The sequence below is a fragment of the Epinephelus moara genome, chromosome 14 (genome assembly GCF_006386435.1).
Source record: "Epinephelus moara isolate mb chromosome 14, YSFRI_EMoa_1.0, whole genome shotgun sequence".
Lineage (NCBI taxonomy): Eukaryota > Metazoa > Chordata > Actinopteri > Perciformes > Serranidae > Epinephelus > Epinephelus moara.
In genome coordinates, this window is record NC_065519.1 from 5,414,309 (window position 1) to 5,430,190 (window position 15,882).

At 41.3% G+C, this 15,882-nt stretch overlaps 1 protein-coding gene across 18 annotated transcripts in view; it reads left to right on the forward strand.

Annotated features, from left to right (window-relative positions):
• Window positions 1–15,882, forward strand: part of mark3a (MAP/microtubule affinity-regulating kinase 3a) — an 85,330-nt gene that overhangs the window by 54,473 nt on the left and 14,975 nt on the right. For 8 of the 18 annotated variants that reach the window (XM_050062739.1, XM_050062741.1, XM_050062748.1 and 5 more), the window contains exons 11-15: window positions 1,379–1,491; window positions 1,677–1,824; window positions 3,499–3,716; window positions 4,949–5,052; window positions 10,158–10,430. In XM_050062739.1, coding sequence (XP_049918696.1) covers window positions 1,379–1,491; window positions 1,677–1,824; window positions 3,499–3,716; window positions 4,949–5,052; window positions 10,158–10,430 — 856 coding nt within the window. Of the gene's footprint in view, window positions 1–1,378; window positions 1,492–1,676; window positions 1,825–3,498; window positions 3,717–4,948; window positions 5,053–10,157; window positions 10,431–12,710; window positions 12,738–15,882 lie in introns of all 18 variants that reach the window. The other 10 variants (XM_050062735.1, XM_050062740.1, XM_050062737.1 and 7 more) reach the window with 3 other exon arrangements.

The window sequence follows — 15,882 nt, forward strand, 5'->3', positions numbered from 1 at the left end:
TATGTTTCACTTGTAGTTCAGTTCCCCATCGGAAAGGGCTGTCTGTTTGTGAAGCTCTGAGCATACAACTGGATAAACGAGACTTGGATTACACTGCATGAGTTGTGAGAGTTTGTACACAAATGTTTTGATATAGTTTTGCTGTTGTGTAATGTGGACCCCTTTTATTTGAATTCATCATGCCTTTTTTGCTTCCTTCACTGTGGAGGCGTGCGAGAAGTATTCTTCATGAATTCACTCGGGGTGAGTAATTGATATACAAATGTTCCCTGTGGGGGTGAAGTGTTCCTTTAAACTATAAAGAGTTTGATCTTAAAATTAGGTTTATATCCTGGTGAAAACAAGACACCAACCCGCTCATGACTCATCTCAACACCTTTTTACTGAGAAACCAGTCTCTATTAGAAATGTGCTCCAACGTGTTTCAGATAGGAGAAGTGTTTTTTAAAAATTAATAAGCTGCGTAGCGTTAAGAAGAAGAAGAAGAAGGGGTAAAAGCTTTCATGTGACGCGCGCACAGATAAATGTTTAAAGCAGATCAGACTGGAGCTGCAGCAGGAAAACACCACTCTGCTTCACCTGGCATGCTGCTACAAACGTGAGCTGGAGGATGGGGGAGGCAGCGCGTCATGGTCGCGTGTATGTGTGTATGTGTGTGTGTGTGCGCGTGCGTTTTATATATACTCTCTCACACTCACTCTCCAATCAGCATCTTTCTGCCTCTGATTGGTCGAGGCAGAGCTGGAGAGCAGGGGGCTGATTACCTGAACTCTGCTGCTGCAGCCGGATTCAATCACCTGAATCATTTCACACGCCGTCACATAAACATGATCCTTGTCAACCATTCATGATATAAGCACTGAGAAGCATCAAAATACCAGACTGCAGATTTGACATCGTCTGCCACTGGATATTTCTTGCTGTTTTTTTTTTTTTGCTGCATCGGGAGCAGAAACTGTGAATATCTGCAGAACACAAGTCACACTGCTCCGTTGAATGTGAACGGGTTCGAAGAGATCACCTGTTTACAGTGTGTAGGTGGTGCAGTGAAGACGTCGTCTGATATGTGGAGAGAGCTAACAGCATGTATTGAATGATCCTTATCAAAATTATACAGAATTTTAGAGTTTTATCCCAAAACAGTTCATCGAAACTCTAAGATAAATAATTCCTCAGCTAGATATTTCTTATGATTATTGTTTTTGTCATCAAAGATCCAAGTTTGTGGATTACTATTCACAATTATGAACACTGAACTCTATCATTTTAGTCTCTTTGAGCATTCAGTCATTTATTTGTGTATAAATGATGTTGTTGTTAAAATGTTGGTTGTAATATTATCTAACTGAGCCCGTGTGTGTGTTTTTGTTTTGTGCAGATGTGATGGTGGGGATGGGCTACAACCTGGATGAGATCCAGGACTCTCTGGCCAAGATGAAGTATGATGAGATCACAGCAACCTACCTGCTGCTGGGCAGGAAGGCCTCCGAGGTATGAACATTAACCTGGTGTCAGTTCAGTACACGACAGTAGGTCGACTTTAGGGCTATATTTTCCTGCTGTTTTGTCCCTTGTCAGTCACGTGCCTGCTGCTTACATTCTACTGCTGATTATTAATGATACTTCTGTACATGTACTAAATGTTTAGACCTAAATCTGTCACTTTGTCCTCCCAGCTGGAGCCCAGCGAGTCGGCCTCCAGCAGCAACCTGTCTCTGGCCAAACCGAGGCCCAACAGCGAGCTCAACGGCCAGTCGCCCTCCCACCTCAAAGTCCAGAGGAGCGTCTCCTCCAACCACAAACAGAGACGTTACAGCGAACAAGGTGAGGACACAGTGTTTCATTTCCTCAGTCAGAGGTCTGTAAATAAAATATCAATCATTCAAAAAGCTTTATTGCTTAAAACTGGATGTGGAAGCCTTCTCTTTCTGTCTTTACAGCCCACAACTCAAACTCAGTTGTGCCTCTCCCTCCTGATAAAGGTTGTTTTCTTTCAGTAGTTCTTTGCCAGGCTGATAAAAGCAGTTAAATCAAACACAGTTACACGGTGGAGGCACTTTAACCTTTAGCTTATTTGCACAGCTCAGTGCTGTCCACTGTGATATAATGCTTTGTCAATGACTGCAGTGTGTATTGCTCTCCTCTGTTAGATCTGCAGCTTAAATAGCCACACTGAGAACCTTTTAAACTGCGGCTTTAACACAGCGGTTATTCAGCGAGCTTTTAAAGAACATCCAGGTGTTTTAGTTGTGTTGTCTTTTTTGTTGGCACAAAATCGCAGTGTTTTAAATCACAGTTTAACACATGTAGGGCTGCAACAAATGGTTCGTTTTATTATCAGTTAAGCTGAAGATTATTTTTTCAACTACAGCAAGTGATTGTTTGGTCTCTAACCTCTTACACTTTTTCAACGACTGGATGGCAAGGACTTTTCTTCTGGAAACTGCGAGAGAGAGAGAGAGCTCTCCTTATTGTAACTACACCTATAAAAGCCATCCATCCTTTGAATGTCCAACTCCTCTGCTTTGTGGTTACAGAGTTTCATGAGGCTGTGATTATCCTAGAGCTCACTGTAGGTCGTCCTATATAGTGATGTCTGTTCAAAAAAATGATCTCACCACAATGAAATGACGACTAAGGGGACTAACTCCATCACACATGAATAAAATTGGGCTCATTGAATCCACAAGAGTCTCAGCTTTCCAGTCAGACCCAATTTATGCAATTTCAGGACTGTTTTAGGACCCCAGTGTGCAGAAATATTCAAATACAATAGGCGAAAATAACACAAGCTGCATGGGAATAACACTAAGTGGGCATGTTTGTAAAGGAGGGCACTCACAGAGCCCAGTTTCATTCAGATATCTTGAGGTGAGAGGTCAAGAGACATCTATGAAAATGGCCGTGCCAGTTTTTCATTCGCCAAAATTTTGCCTGACTTTGGAGTGTTATTTAACTACCTTCCCGACAAGCTAGCATGACATAGTTGTTACCAATGGATTCCTTAGTCTTCTAGTTTTATATGATACCTGCCTGCTACAGCCCCCAAAAGACAGCCAGGAATGTCGACATCCCTGCAGAATGGAAGAGGTCAAGATGTATTTTTGATTGCTGGTCAGATGAAACCAACAAAAATATTCAAATTTGAAACCAGTTATTTTTTTCCTGATTCAACTATCAAAATTTTTGTTGAATAATCTCCATATTGGGGGAATATATGGCTTCAGTCTCAGTAATTTGCATTCCAACATAAATAGCAGACAGATATCTTTTTCAGCTATGAACTAAATCACCCTGCGTTCTTTAAAAATACCTTAATGTGCTGATGATTCTGTCCTCAGTCAGTCTGAGTCAGTGTCAGAATTATTCTTCTCCAAATGTAGGTCGTCTCATTTTAGATAAAAACACTTACATTTAAAAAAGGACTTTTTTGCCAGAGGTACAAACAGCATTTTTGACTCATCCGTCACACATCTGCCTCCTTGTTTCTCTCTGCAGTTGGTCAGAACGTCCCTCCGGGGATGTCTCATCCAAAGAGGAGTCAAACTACCACAGCAGAGAACACTGCGAAGGAGGAGAGCGGAGTCCAGCTGCGTAAACCCAGCACTCCAGGGAGCCGCGGGGCTCCACCCGCCAGCCCTCTGCTGGGCAACGCAAACAACCCCAACAAGGCTGACATCCCTGACCGCAGGAAAGGCGCCACCACCGGCCCGAGCGTGAGTTTCTTTATCAGTTAAAATACACCAGCAAATACTCATTTTCCTGCAGCTTCCTGTTGTTTATCAGGGAAACATGAATCAACCAAACTCAAGCCAAAAACAAGCGTCCTGCCAGTAACACTTACAAGGGGTCAATTATATCTTCCCAGAACTTAAAAACAAATTATTTAAAGACACAGTTCTGTGCAGAGCTTTATCAAATTGAAAACGTTTTCCATCAAGATACTCATCTTGAAAGCTTCACGCTGCAAGTGCAACGTGTAAAGCTTTACCTGAGTTGACTTTGAGTGCCAAACCAAGCTACATTGATGAGCATTTCCATTACCAGTTAAATGTGCAGAGTTGCTCTCTAGATGGAATATCTCTGGAGTCGGGCCAAAGCAGGCCTGACCGCCTTCAAGCAGGTTGCAGTGACATCAGATGGGCTTCATCATAATTAAGGGACAGTCTAGCCACATGTTTTGAAAAGCCTTTACTGCTGTTGCCAAAGTCTTTCTCAAGTAGTAAGCGTCAGATGCTGAGTCACATCCTAACAACAGGGTCATCAACTCAAGGCAAGCATGTCATCAGTTAGATACACCTTAAAGCTCTCACGATCCTCCGCAACGTCAAAATCGCGGTGAAAATTGTGTAATGTGAACTAGGCTTAAGAGTGACAGTCATATTCTCCATTGAGCAGATAGAGCGGATTACGTTGTTCAGAAGGGCAGCAGGAGGAGGGTTCCTCCGTAGCCAGCATTTTGTAATTGTTTTTTAACTTGCAGCCATAAATCTTGAAAGGGTATGTGTCACTTTTACTGGTGGCCTTTGGGAATATTCCCAAGGTACGAAAAGTTAAAGGAGAAATCAGATTTTAGAAATCTTCAGAAAATCTCTGAGACTAAATAGTTAACTCCTAAAATATGGACAAGACCAAAAAATATGTGCAAGCTCAGTTAGTTTTGTTGCTAATTTAGACTAAATACTTGGTTTGAAAAGGTTTAACCTCAAACTCTGTTATCTCTTTTTGAACCTGTCTTACTTCTGTCTGGTTTATGCACCTGTTCAGTCTTGTTACAAACTGACTGTTACTCATTTTTTCATTTCTATCTGAAGACTTGAAACTGCATCAGCTGCAGCTGATCCTGGAAACAATAAACTGTTTGTTCTTATGGTTTTTTTAATCAAAGGTTTGACATAAACGGACTAAAACAGTTTTGTATTAATGTAAAATCTGATTTCCTCTGCAGAATAACACTGCGTCGGCAGGTATGACCCGCAGGAACACGTACGTCTGCAGCGACAGAAACAACACGGACCGCCTCTCCGTCATCCCCAACGGGAAGGAGAACAGGTGAGAGAGGATGTTTGTTGTCTTTGACCTGGTTTCATCACCAAACTCTGCGTCAGCACAGGGCGTACAGTCGACACAAAGAGCTCCAGTTTGTAATGAGATTACTGAGCCTGTACATTTTTGTGGAACCTGTTGTGGAAGCCAGTATGTTTGTTTATTTTGTTTCACCAGCAGTCAGTGCTTCCTGTGCCAGTATTGTGGTCTAAATGCTGTTTTGGAGCTTTTTCTGCCCAACAAGAATGCAAAGCTCCTCATTATGAACAAGAATGTGGTCAAATTCAAGGCTCGTAAATATGGATATACAAAAATATCATCGTCAGCCTCCCAGACTCTAACAGCAGTGTTTCACCATTTGTTGAAAGAAAATCCAGACAGGATCCTTTTTGTTTCATCCTTTTATTTTCTTTCTTTAATTCCTTCTTTCTTGTATTTACTTCCCCTTTTTCTCATCATCTTATTTTTTCATTTCTGCCTGTGTGTTTGTGGTTCGGGGGGATGTTGTTTTTTCATTGTGGCATGACCAGCATGACTGAGATGGCTTGTGCCACTAGCCCTTCCTCTGGCTTTGCGGCCGCTGCGTTCGGTGCCTCGTCCAGTTCGGTGCGGCTGAGGTATCAAACCGTCGGCCCTTTGTACGTTTGCCAGGCAGGCTGGGCCACGCTGCCCCACTCCTACTACGCTCTGGACTACTGCTCCCCCAAGTAAGACGGCAGGGCCTCCAACAACCCCCCTGTCTGTCTCCTCTCATGTCTCAGCCCCTGTTTGGCCCCTCGCTAACCCACACATCCAGCCAGCTTCACACTCTGTAACCCCTCGACTAAACCATGGACACCATTTCCTGCAAGGCACAGAAAGGAAAACAACTTGTTTTTGGTTGTCAGTGTCTGAAAGTTACGCTCATCGGCCACAAGCAGGTAAAAGACATGACTTTCTGAAGGGTAAAATAGTGCTGAGCTGCAGTGATAAACTGTGATCAGAGTCAGTGCTGCACTTATTCTCTATGTTAACAAAGAAAGTTCTTCACTTTGCTTTTTTATGCTTCTGCAGCTGTTCAACAAACCACTCAACTCAAACCCAAATTAACCTGCTAAACAAACGGAGCTCCTCCAGAGGATTCTTTAAAATCCACTTGTTAAAATTTTGTTGTTGTTATGGACTGTAACGTTAGTCCTCATTTTGAACCGTTCTCCATTTATTCAGCTTGTGAAACCCGTCTTTTGTCCATGCAGTGTTTCAAAACAACCACAGAATAGCCATGTCACTCTGCAAGAAATTTAGCAGGTGATATCAATACCAGTGAAATTTCATGATTCTCGATACCTAATTCAAGACCATGGTAAAAAATGTAACATTTTGCAACCTGAAGAAGCAAAAAAGTAATCGTGAAGTGCTCAGCACCTCGTCACGCTGCTGGCGTTTGTCACAAGCGTAAATACGTAGCACTTCCATTGCAAAGAATTTTTAAAAAAGCTTTTCATTTTAAGAAGTCCAGGCAGAGCTGTTGCTGCAGCTGTACCTAATGCCGTCTTCCACCTGTTATTGTTGCTCTGTGCTGGAATAAGTTCGTCTTCTTCCTTTGGCGTCTCACAGCAGACTAGAACGTATGTAGGCGCATATGCTGCCCTGTCAGGTCCAGAAGAATTGTATTCCTAGCACCTACGATACTGGAGAACATCAAGTACCATCACATGTTCATTTTTTGATGCACAAGTATTGGTTCTCATAACATCCCCTAATGCAGGAGATGTTTAAATCGGGGGAAATAAAATAAAATAAAATAAAATCTGTGGAGCAAATCTTTGGTAATATTAGCGAACCTCGAGTGTCATTGCTGACACTTTGACATGCAGTTATTCAGAATAATGTGTAGGAAGTGATGTTGTAATGTCAGCAGCAGCTTTATGCTCTGATGTCAGCTCTCCACAGAAAATGGTCGCAGCCTAAAAAGTGTATTTAAATAAAATCTGGCCGATCCCAGATTCACTTAACAAGGTCAGAGCTGATTGATCGGACTGAATCATTGCGTCCCCAGAAATAATAAACTAACATTAAATCATAATATGTCACATTAACCTGTTAATGATGCTTTTTTGTACACAGGTACTGCGTGGAAAAGTTGAATAAAGGCAGCATCATAACAAAAAGCCTTGATTCTGATATTGGAATATGGCTGCAGTAAGACTGACTTGAGTTGATCCAGGTTAAACTGCACTGAAGGGGCGCCCACTAGCTCACCTTGCATGTCATCCCCTCTCTCTCCCCCTTTCAAAAAGCCCCAAAAATATCTTCAAAAAAACTGTTGCCGCAATGTGACGTCAACCAGCAAAGTAAGGAAACATTCCTAGTAGCTTGTAATGTGAACGCCATATTTCAAGTGTCTCTCAAGATTGTTGTAACCAATTATAAAATAGTTAAAGCTGTGAAAACTTCTCAGAATTTCGAAGTCCTGTTTGGGAGTTTTACAAACCATTGGGCCTCTGATGAGCCTTTAAACAAACTAATCTGCTAACCAAACTGGACTTCCTGGTTTGTGTCTTACTGTCTCGCCAGTACCTCAAACAGCACGCTCACACCAAAACTGCTTCTGCTGACTTTACCTTTAATTAGCCTTTTAAATATAAAGGGTTTGCTTCTATTTGATCTTTTACAGTCGCAGAGTAAGCGGTGGTCACAGATGTTTGAAATTTTAAATGAAAAAACAGTATGAAAGATCAGATACTCAGGTTTCACAATCAGGTGTTATCACTGCAGCAGATAAACAAATATTTTTCCTGCACTTGGAACACGGTGGGTGTAGATTTCAGACACTGATACAAGTGGAGGCACAAGTAGAGAAAAATATGTATCGTCACACTTAAATCAAGCTGCCATGCTTTGATGAACGAGCTCCTAAACTCTGTGTGTGATAATATTTTTCTATGTTTGCCAACCATGAGCTGGAGGACCTCGTGTCTCCGCTGCAATAACAGAACTCTCACAGCTCTGCTCCTGATCTCTCCTCCATCCTCTGCTGTGAACTCTGACCCCCTGATCTTCTTCTCCGTCTGGATCCCCCTCACCTGTTCGTGTCCGCAACACGGCGAGCCGAGCTCCACCGCTCACCGGCTCCCCCGCTGTCCCCTCAGACCCATCGTCTGTTTTTGTTTAGAGTCTAACTGATCAGGGAACTCACTCTCCTCATTGTACACGTCAGGAGCTTGATGCTCAGGGTGGGAAATTAACAAACATCAAATGTTAGATCTGTTAAATTTCTCTTTTCTAAAATTATCTTTAGCTGGTGAGTTCATGCACTTTATCTCCCACACTGTCGCTCACATTTTATTTAATAAGGTTTTTGTCCTTTCATCTCAACTGTAGCCTGTTTTCACCAAACAGATCTTTTTCCAGGGGCTTTGGGACCATTTTAGCAACTCAGAGACCTCAGAAAACAGGGTCTAAACTTGCCTGTCAAAGTGTGTGCAACATGTCTGCAGCTTCATTCTCACAGTAGACAACCATCAGTGCCACGAGCATCAACATCCGTACGAGCTGTTGACGTTTCTTGTGGTATTTTTTTAACTTTAAAAACTAAACTATTAGTATTTTGACTTCCCTTTGAGTTTCTATTTGTAGTCAGTTTGTAGTCGGAGTAGTATTGTCCCATTACTACTGAGCGGCAGGTAAACAGTCCATGTGAAGAGGTGGAATGCATTGGCTGAAATGCAATCTCAGAACCCACTGGCTATGTCTGACGACCTGTCAGCTTCATATAGGTTTTTATTTATTTGAGTTGTCTGCATTAATATGGAGATATCTGTTTATGTAGATTAGCTAAAACGCTGGCACATTTAAAAAGAAGTCTTGACTCGGATATCTGCTGGCTACAGCCCAGAATATCAACCCTTGCCCTTGGAGGCTTTATAGACATTGACATAGCGGGGCCATTATGAATGGGCTGCAGGTGAATCGCAAACGTGTCAAGTTTGTTTAAAAAAAAAACAAAAAAAAAACACTTAATTTTAAGTACATAGAATTTCTGGCACTGAGCTAAGTGCCCTTTCCTGCTGCAGAGTGAGTGACTAACGGAAAACGACTTAACAGAGACAGCAAACTGACTCGAAAACATCGCTAAACGCGAGTGTGACACTGAATGTATTAAACTGTATGGACCTTGAACTAATGACTAAGGAGAAATCTGGACCCCGTGGCTGCACCAGTTGGAAACCACTGCGTTAGATTGATAGCTGATGGGTTCTGAGAACAAGCGGAGCAAATTTTAATCTGCTCTTCGTTAAAATGTGGTTATTAAAGCATGAATAAACATTTTCAGTCTCCTTTTCCACCTCCTCTGCGACTTCCTTTCAGTTATCAGAGTCGAGCAACAGTCTCAACAAACAACACAATGAAATCTGAGTCTTGAACATTTTTCAAAGATCTGTTGTCGGGCTAATTTAATGCAGATTTGCACAATATCACAGACACGGTCGAAGCACAACCAGGAGTGTTCAAAGGAAGCTTTTTCAGTTCCTGATCCAGTCCCTGTGGCTCAAAACTTCACAAAGCTATTTGTTTGAAAAGGGGGCATAGAAAAGTTTTCTTTTCGTCAAAGTAAACCAAGTTAGGAAACCAAGAGTTACCAACTGATAGGGTTTTTTTTTTTACCAAACAAAACTGGCTATTCAGTGTCTGAATCCACCAGCTAATGTGATTGGACGATATATATTATTATTTAATTTCCTACCCTGTTGACATCTAACATGCAAGATTCATTTAGTTAAAACTCATGGCAGTGTTAGAGATCCACGTAGGAATAACAAGCTCTCGGCCATTTTTAAAGATAAGGAGGGAAATGTGATGCGACTGGTAACAATAAAGGTTTTTCCATTGCAGCTGTTTGCCTCTGCACCAAACTGTTGACCTTCACTGTAAAATCTGGCGTGTTTATTTTGGAAGACATTTAAAACCATGTCTATTAAATATGCCAATTGCTCCATCAGGTTTACTGAATAACAAACACCAACATGTGTTGAGGTTCAGTGAGGAAACACATCTGCAGTGGAAAAACTGTCTGATTTTTGGTTTAAACTCTGACCCTAACTGTCTCCACTCTTCTCCCTCCACCTCAGCAGTGTCGCAGCGTCACCCGGCGGCCAGAGGAACCCGGTGGCGTCAATCAACAGCATCGCCAACGCCACCACGCCCGACCGTCTCCGCTTCCCGCGAGGCACCGCCAGCCGCAGCACCTTCCACGGCGGCCAGCTGAGAGACCGCCGCACAGCCACGTACAACGGGCCACCGGCTTCACCCACCCTCTCCCACGACGCCACTCCTCTCTCTCAGACCCGCAGCCGTGGCACCAGCAACCTTTTCTCCAAACTCACCTCCAAACTCACCCGCAGGTAGGCGACGACACACATCACGTCAGTATGAAGCACACAGGGTTGGGGTTTAGCTCTCTTTCTGTTCACTCAGTTTATTCTTAAACGATCTTTACGTACGCTTTTTCACAAGTTATTGATGTGACGTCTGAAAGTGGATAAACTCCAGCCCTCTGCTCTGTACAGTTTAATCTCCTGTGACTCTGTCTGTTCAAATGAGAAGCCAATCAACACAGTGCCTTGTAGAGTTAAGATGATTAATTACATGCTGGGGGAACACTTCACTGTCCTGTACGATGTGATTTATTCTTAAGTCTAAATTGTTTATCTGTCGCTGCCTGGACGCCTGCCACAGAGAACCCAAACCGCCTCAGTTTGACCTCTCTTTAATGGAATTTGTGAATTGTTAATGGTTACAGCTGCGTTATGATCCGGGAACTGGTTATAGGCCATTAACATTTCCCAGATCATAACATAATTTTAACCAGTCGCAGTCCTGTGAGTCATTAAAGGGTCACTTCAGTTTTTGTCAACCTGGACCTTGTTTTCCCATTTTTTGTGTCTAAGTGACTCATGGGAGCAACAGTTTTTGAAGCGAGGCAAAACAGGCTGCAATGTAACCTCTCAGGGCTTGTTCGCACCGTCAATTAAAAGTGCCACTGACAGGCTCTGATTATTATTCCAAGTGTCTAAAGGATCCTTCTAGAGGTAGAGCTTTCTGTTAAAGAGTAAGATCCTTTATGTTTAACCAGAAACAGCCCCAAAATGCAGTAATTTTAGTGTGTATAGATGCAGCATATTATCACATCTAACTGGGTGAATTAAGGGTTAATTTCAACCAAACCAGACTTGATTGCTGGAACAGTGAAAAGATGAACCAAGATAGTTTTGTGAGTTTTATTTTGTGTCTCTTGACTTGAAATAATGTTTTACGATGATAAAATCACTGTTTTTTTAAAAAGGAGTCTGGGAGGTTTGACAATAGCGATATTGGGACTGTTTCTGGTGAAACAAAAAGGATCTTACTCTGTAAAATAAAGGTCTGTCTCTGTAGGGATCCTTTCCATAATGTTGTCAGATACTTAAAACAATAACTTCAGCCTGTCAGTGGCAAAACACACACTTTTACTTGACGTACATTGAAGGTGCAAACATGCCCGGAGAGTTTACACTGCTGCTGACAGTAGCCCTCTCACTCAATACTGGACTAAATTCAAAAATTGTTGTTCCCATTAGTCACTTAAACACAGAAATTTGAAAAATGCTGAAGTTATCATTTAAAGATGTTTGCTGATTATTTTCTTGCATAATAGTCATGAAAAGATCTTTTCTGGACACATTTTTAGGTTCACACCGTCCATCACAAACAAAATGGAGCTCCAGTAAAAACACTCAGCTATTTTGATAATCAATCAAGTTGTTATTCAGGCAAAAATAAAATAAACCAGCTTCTAAAATGTGAGAATTGGCTGCTTTTCTGGCATTTGAAAACTCAACTTTAGGCTTAGGTCAGTGGTGGAAAGTAATAAAGTACTTTTACGTTACTACAGTACCAAAGTGCAATTTTGAGGCACTTTACTGAAGTATTTCCATTTTTCCCTTATAATTCTACTCCACTACATCTCAGAGCCAAATATTGTACTTTTTACTCCACTACATTTATTTAATACCTTTAGTTACTCTGCAGATTACGATTAATTATACAAAATATAAATCATCTACTAAATAATCATGTATTATTATAGATTAAACCACCCAGCAGTATGTAAAGTAATTAAAATTAGTTCCACCTTTATGAGCTGCAACATTAAAGTGATGAACACATTAATGCATCAGTAATTAGAATCCAATAATATAATAGTTATGATTTTGAAACTGCCCATTCTGCAAAATGAATGCTTTTTCTTTTGATACTTTAAATATTTTTTCACTCAAATAAAAGATCTGATTACTTCTTCCTCCACTGGCTGTAGGACATTGTGATTTTTTTTATTTATTTTTTTATTATCCTGAACAGTTATTCAATAATTAAGAAAATAATCAGCAGACAATAAAAATAATTGTTCATTTAAATGTTCTCAAAGTGGCAGCCCAGCCAGCGACATCACTCCTGCAATGACTGACCTAAAATGAGGAATTGAAATCATTTGATAATCAATGAAAAAAAATATCTTTCCCTCCACTGTTGATGATTCCAATCACCCCATTTTTGTTCACTCATTCAGACTCCTCATACCCCCCCTCCCTCCTCTCACTCCTCCTTCACCATTTTCACTGTTTCTTTGTCTGATTCTGTTGTAGAAACATGTCATTCAGGTTTACCAAAAGGTAGGACTCTTGTACTGCCTTTTATTTTCGCTCTGTGCCAAAAAAAACAAAAACAAAACATAACGAAAAACAATTTCACTGAGAGAACATCCTCTGAAACTCTACAGACGTGTGGGGCTGCTGGCACTGAACTAACACACCGCTTAGCAGGAACAAAAACTCTCTGGGTACATTTACATGCACGCAGTTTCATAATCAGATTAATGTGATGGAAGCTTTCACTGTGTGGTTTTCACCCAAGTTAACTTTATCCAATTTATCAAGAGGGCTAGTTTTATCGTTAAAGGAATTGGGTAACATGTTTATTCGCTTTCTAGTCGAGAGCTAACAAGATTGCACAACAAATATGAAGCTGGAGCCAGAAGTCAGTTAGCTTAGCTTAGCATAAATACTGGTAGCAGGTGGAAACAGTTAGCCTGGCTCTGTCCAGAGGAAACAGAATCAGCCTACCAGCGCCTCTAGATCTCACTAATTAAAATGTCACTTTGGTTAGCCCACACATAAACAGTTTACCAGCCTCGATAATGTTGCAATGGCTGGTATTATTTTAACTGTGTGAGTGTGCGTGTTTGTGATACACCTGTGAGACACCTGTTGTACCAGAAACTACCACAGAAGTGGTTTTGAGTATTGTGCCAGGTGTTAAATGTCTGTCTGTGGATAGATTTTATCGCTGCAATAGGGTAACAACTGTGCAAGATGCAGCCGCGAAACTTTACAGGTGTGTAGTTCGGATCAAAATGAAGGTCAGTTTCAAAGATGGGTGTGGTGTGAGCAAGAGGGCCGGAAGTAAGGTGGTAGGAAGCAGGTGAAGGGCCATTATATGATACGATACGATATACTTAATACATTATTAAAAATCTTAATTGAGGTTCGCATTTTAAATGTTTTAAAAAGTAGCAGATCGCTGTATCATGACTGGAGTGATGTCATCACAAGATGGCCGCTGTTTTTTGTAACAAGTCATGTTGTTGTTTTCTTTTTTTTTCTTTTTTTTCTCGATACTGGTGCCTAAACTAATATAATAATAATAATAAAAATGATAATAATATTTTTTTTAAAAAGACAGCCAAAGCCATTTCAGGCGTGTGTGTGTGTGTGTGTGTGTGTGTGTGTGTGTGTGTGTGTGTGTGTGTGTGTGTGTGTGTGTGTGTGCATAATGTCTAAAATAACAGCGTGAAAAAAAAAGGAACTATTAGGATTTCTTTCTTTCTTTCTTTCTTTCTTTCAAAGAACAGCTCTTTTGTTACAAAGACAAATTTGATCTTGAAATTAAAAAATATGGCGCCACGGTGGTGCAGTGGTTAGCATTGTTGCCTTACAGCAAGAGGGTTCCTGGTTAGAACCCGGGTCTGCCCTCTGTGCAGAGTCTGCATGTTCTCCCTGTGTCAGCGTGGGTTTCCTCCAGGTGCTCCAGCTTCCTCCCACAGTCCAAAGACATGCAGGTTAATTGGTGACTCTAAATTGTCCGTAGGTGTGAATGTGAGTGTGAATGGTTGTCTGTCTCTATGTGTCAGCCCTGTGATAGTCTGGTGACCTGTCCAGAGTGAACCCTGCCTCTCACCCAATGTCAGCTGGGATAGGCTCCCCCGCGACCCCTAACCGGATAAGCGGTTACAGAAAACAAATGAATTAAACAATATATCAATACTTTAACAGTATAACTTATACTTGATATATGAATAAATACAAAACACTTTCGGCTGCACACTCGCTACGATCAGTCACATAATGATTGATATGAAGCACCAAAATCTGTGATTCATTCTCATAAGAACTGGTGCTGTATTGGCTCCAGGTTTTGGTACAAGGGTTGGAAAATAACTTCTTTGCCCACCTGTCACTGTTGCTGTTGAATTCCCGAATCTACCAGCAACTCAATAGATTATCTTCGTGTTTTTTTGGCTGGTGGATGAAGTAAACCGAGCAGCCACTCTGAATATTTTAGCAGCATTTGGCTGATGGCTGGTGCTAATTTCCAACCCTAACAAGTGTCTTTCCTGGAGACATAATAAAACCGTCCTGCAATAATCCCTCCTCTCATGAAGGTTATCATGTCTAGTCTTTTTAAATTGTGTTGATTCAGCTGTGTGGTCGTTTTGGAGGCTCCAGGTGTTTCCGTTATTTTGTCCACCCTGTTTTTATCAGTGACGATGGGCTAAATAACAGGAACACCTGTCTGTATAATGAAGTACAGTTTAACAGCACATCTATCACGGTGAGCTTTTGGGCAGAGCCAGGCTAGCAGTTTCCCCCTGTTTCCAGTCTTTATGCTAAGCTAAGCTAACTGGCTACAGTTGTATCAGACGTGTACAGAGGTTCAATCTTCTTATCTACATCTTGAACAGAAAGCGGATAATCATTCTCTCAAATGTCTAAACTATTCAATTTCAGAGGGATGTAACGTGATAACATCTGGTCAGATATTTATTTCCATACAAAACATCAGCAAAGACGTCATTATAGATCAGATTTAAACGATCATTAATCAGCTGGAGTTGTGCATTAGTCAGGTTTTTAACTGGAGTTCCTGTGTGTGTAAATGTACCCAGTGTGGCTGTGGTTGGTCTGAGTGGATAAAGGCTGATTGGGCGAGCAGACCAGACTCCTTGAACCAATCAGTCGATTTAACCAACAGCAACAACAACAAAGCAGCAGCTTGCCACTAATCAATTGCCGATGCATGCATGGGGGGGGTCGCTTCTTTACAGCTGCCATTGATTTGTGGTTTGTTTTCTCACCACATTGATTGTTGTTATCGACTCAACTCTCTCTGCTGTTGAAACTGCACATTTTAGACGGAGCCTTAAACATTATTCTGCTGCATTTATTCACCATAAAACAGTCTCTCTTTTTTTTGACTCCCTCTGGCTCAGATGTGATTTCTCGGGGCTGTCAGATGAGATTTTTTTCTGTTTTCAGACAGAGGAGGAAATGTTTGGGCCATCAAGAGCTTAAAAAACAAATATAAGTTTGTATTTGTGTAGGTCTTTGGTTGATCTATCCAGTGGTGTTAAGTGTTTCACTAGGTTTTGCTTTGCATATAGGAACGTAACTTAAACAAATGTTTTCTTTAAAGGCTTGTCAGTTGATTCTTTTGTCCTTTTTGCAGCATTCTTTTGTGTTTTTGGGAACGTTTGGTGTT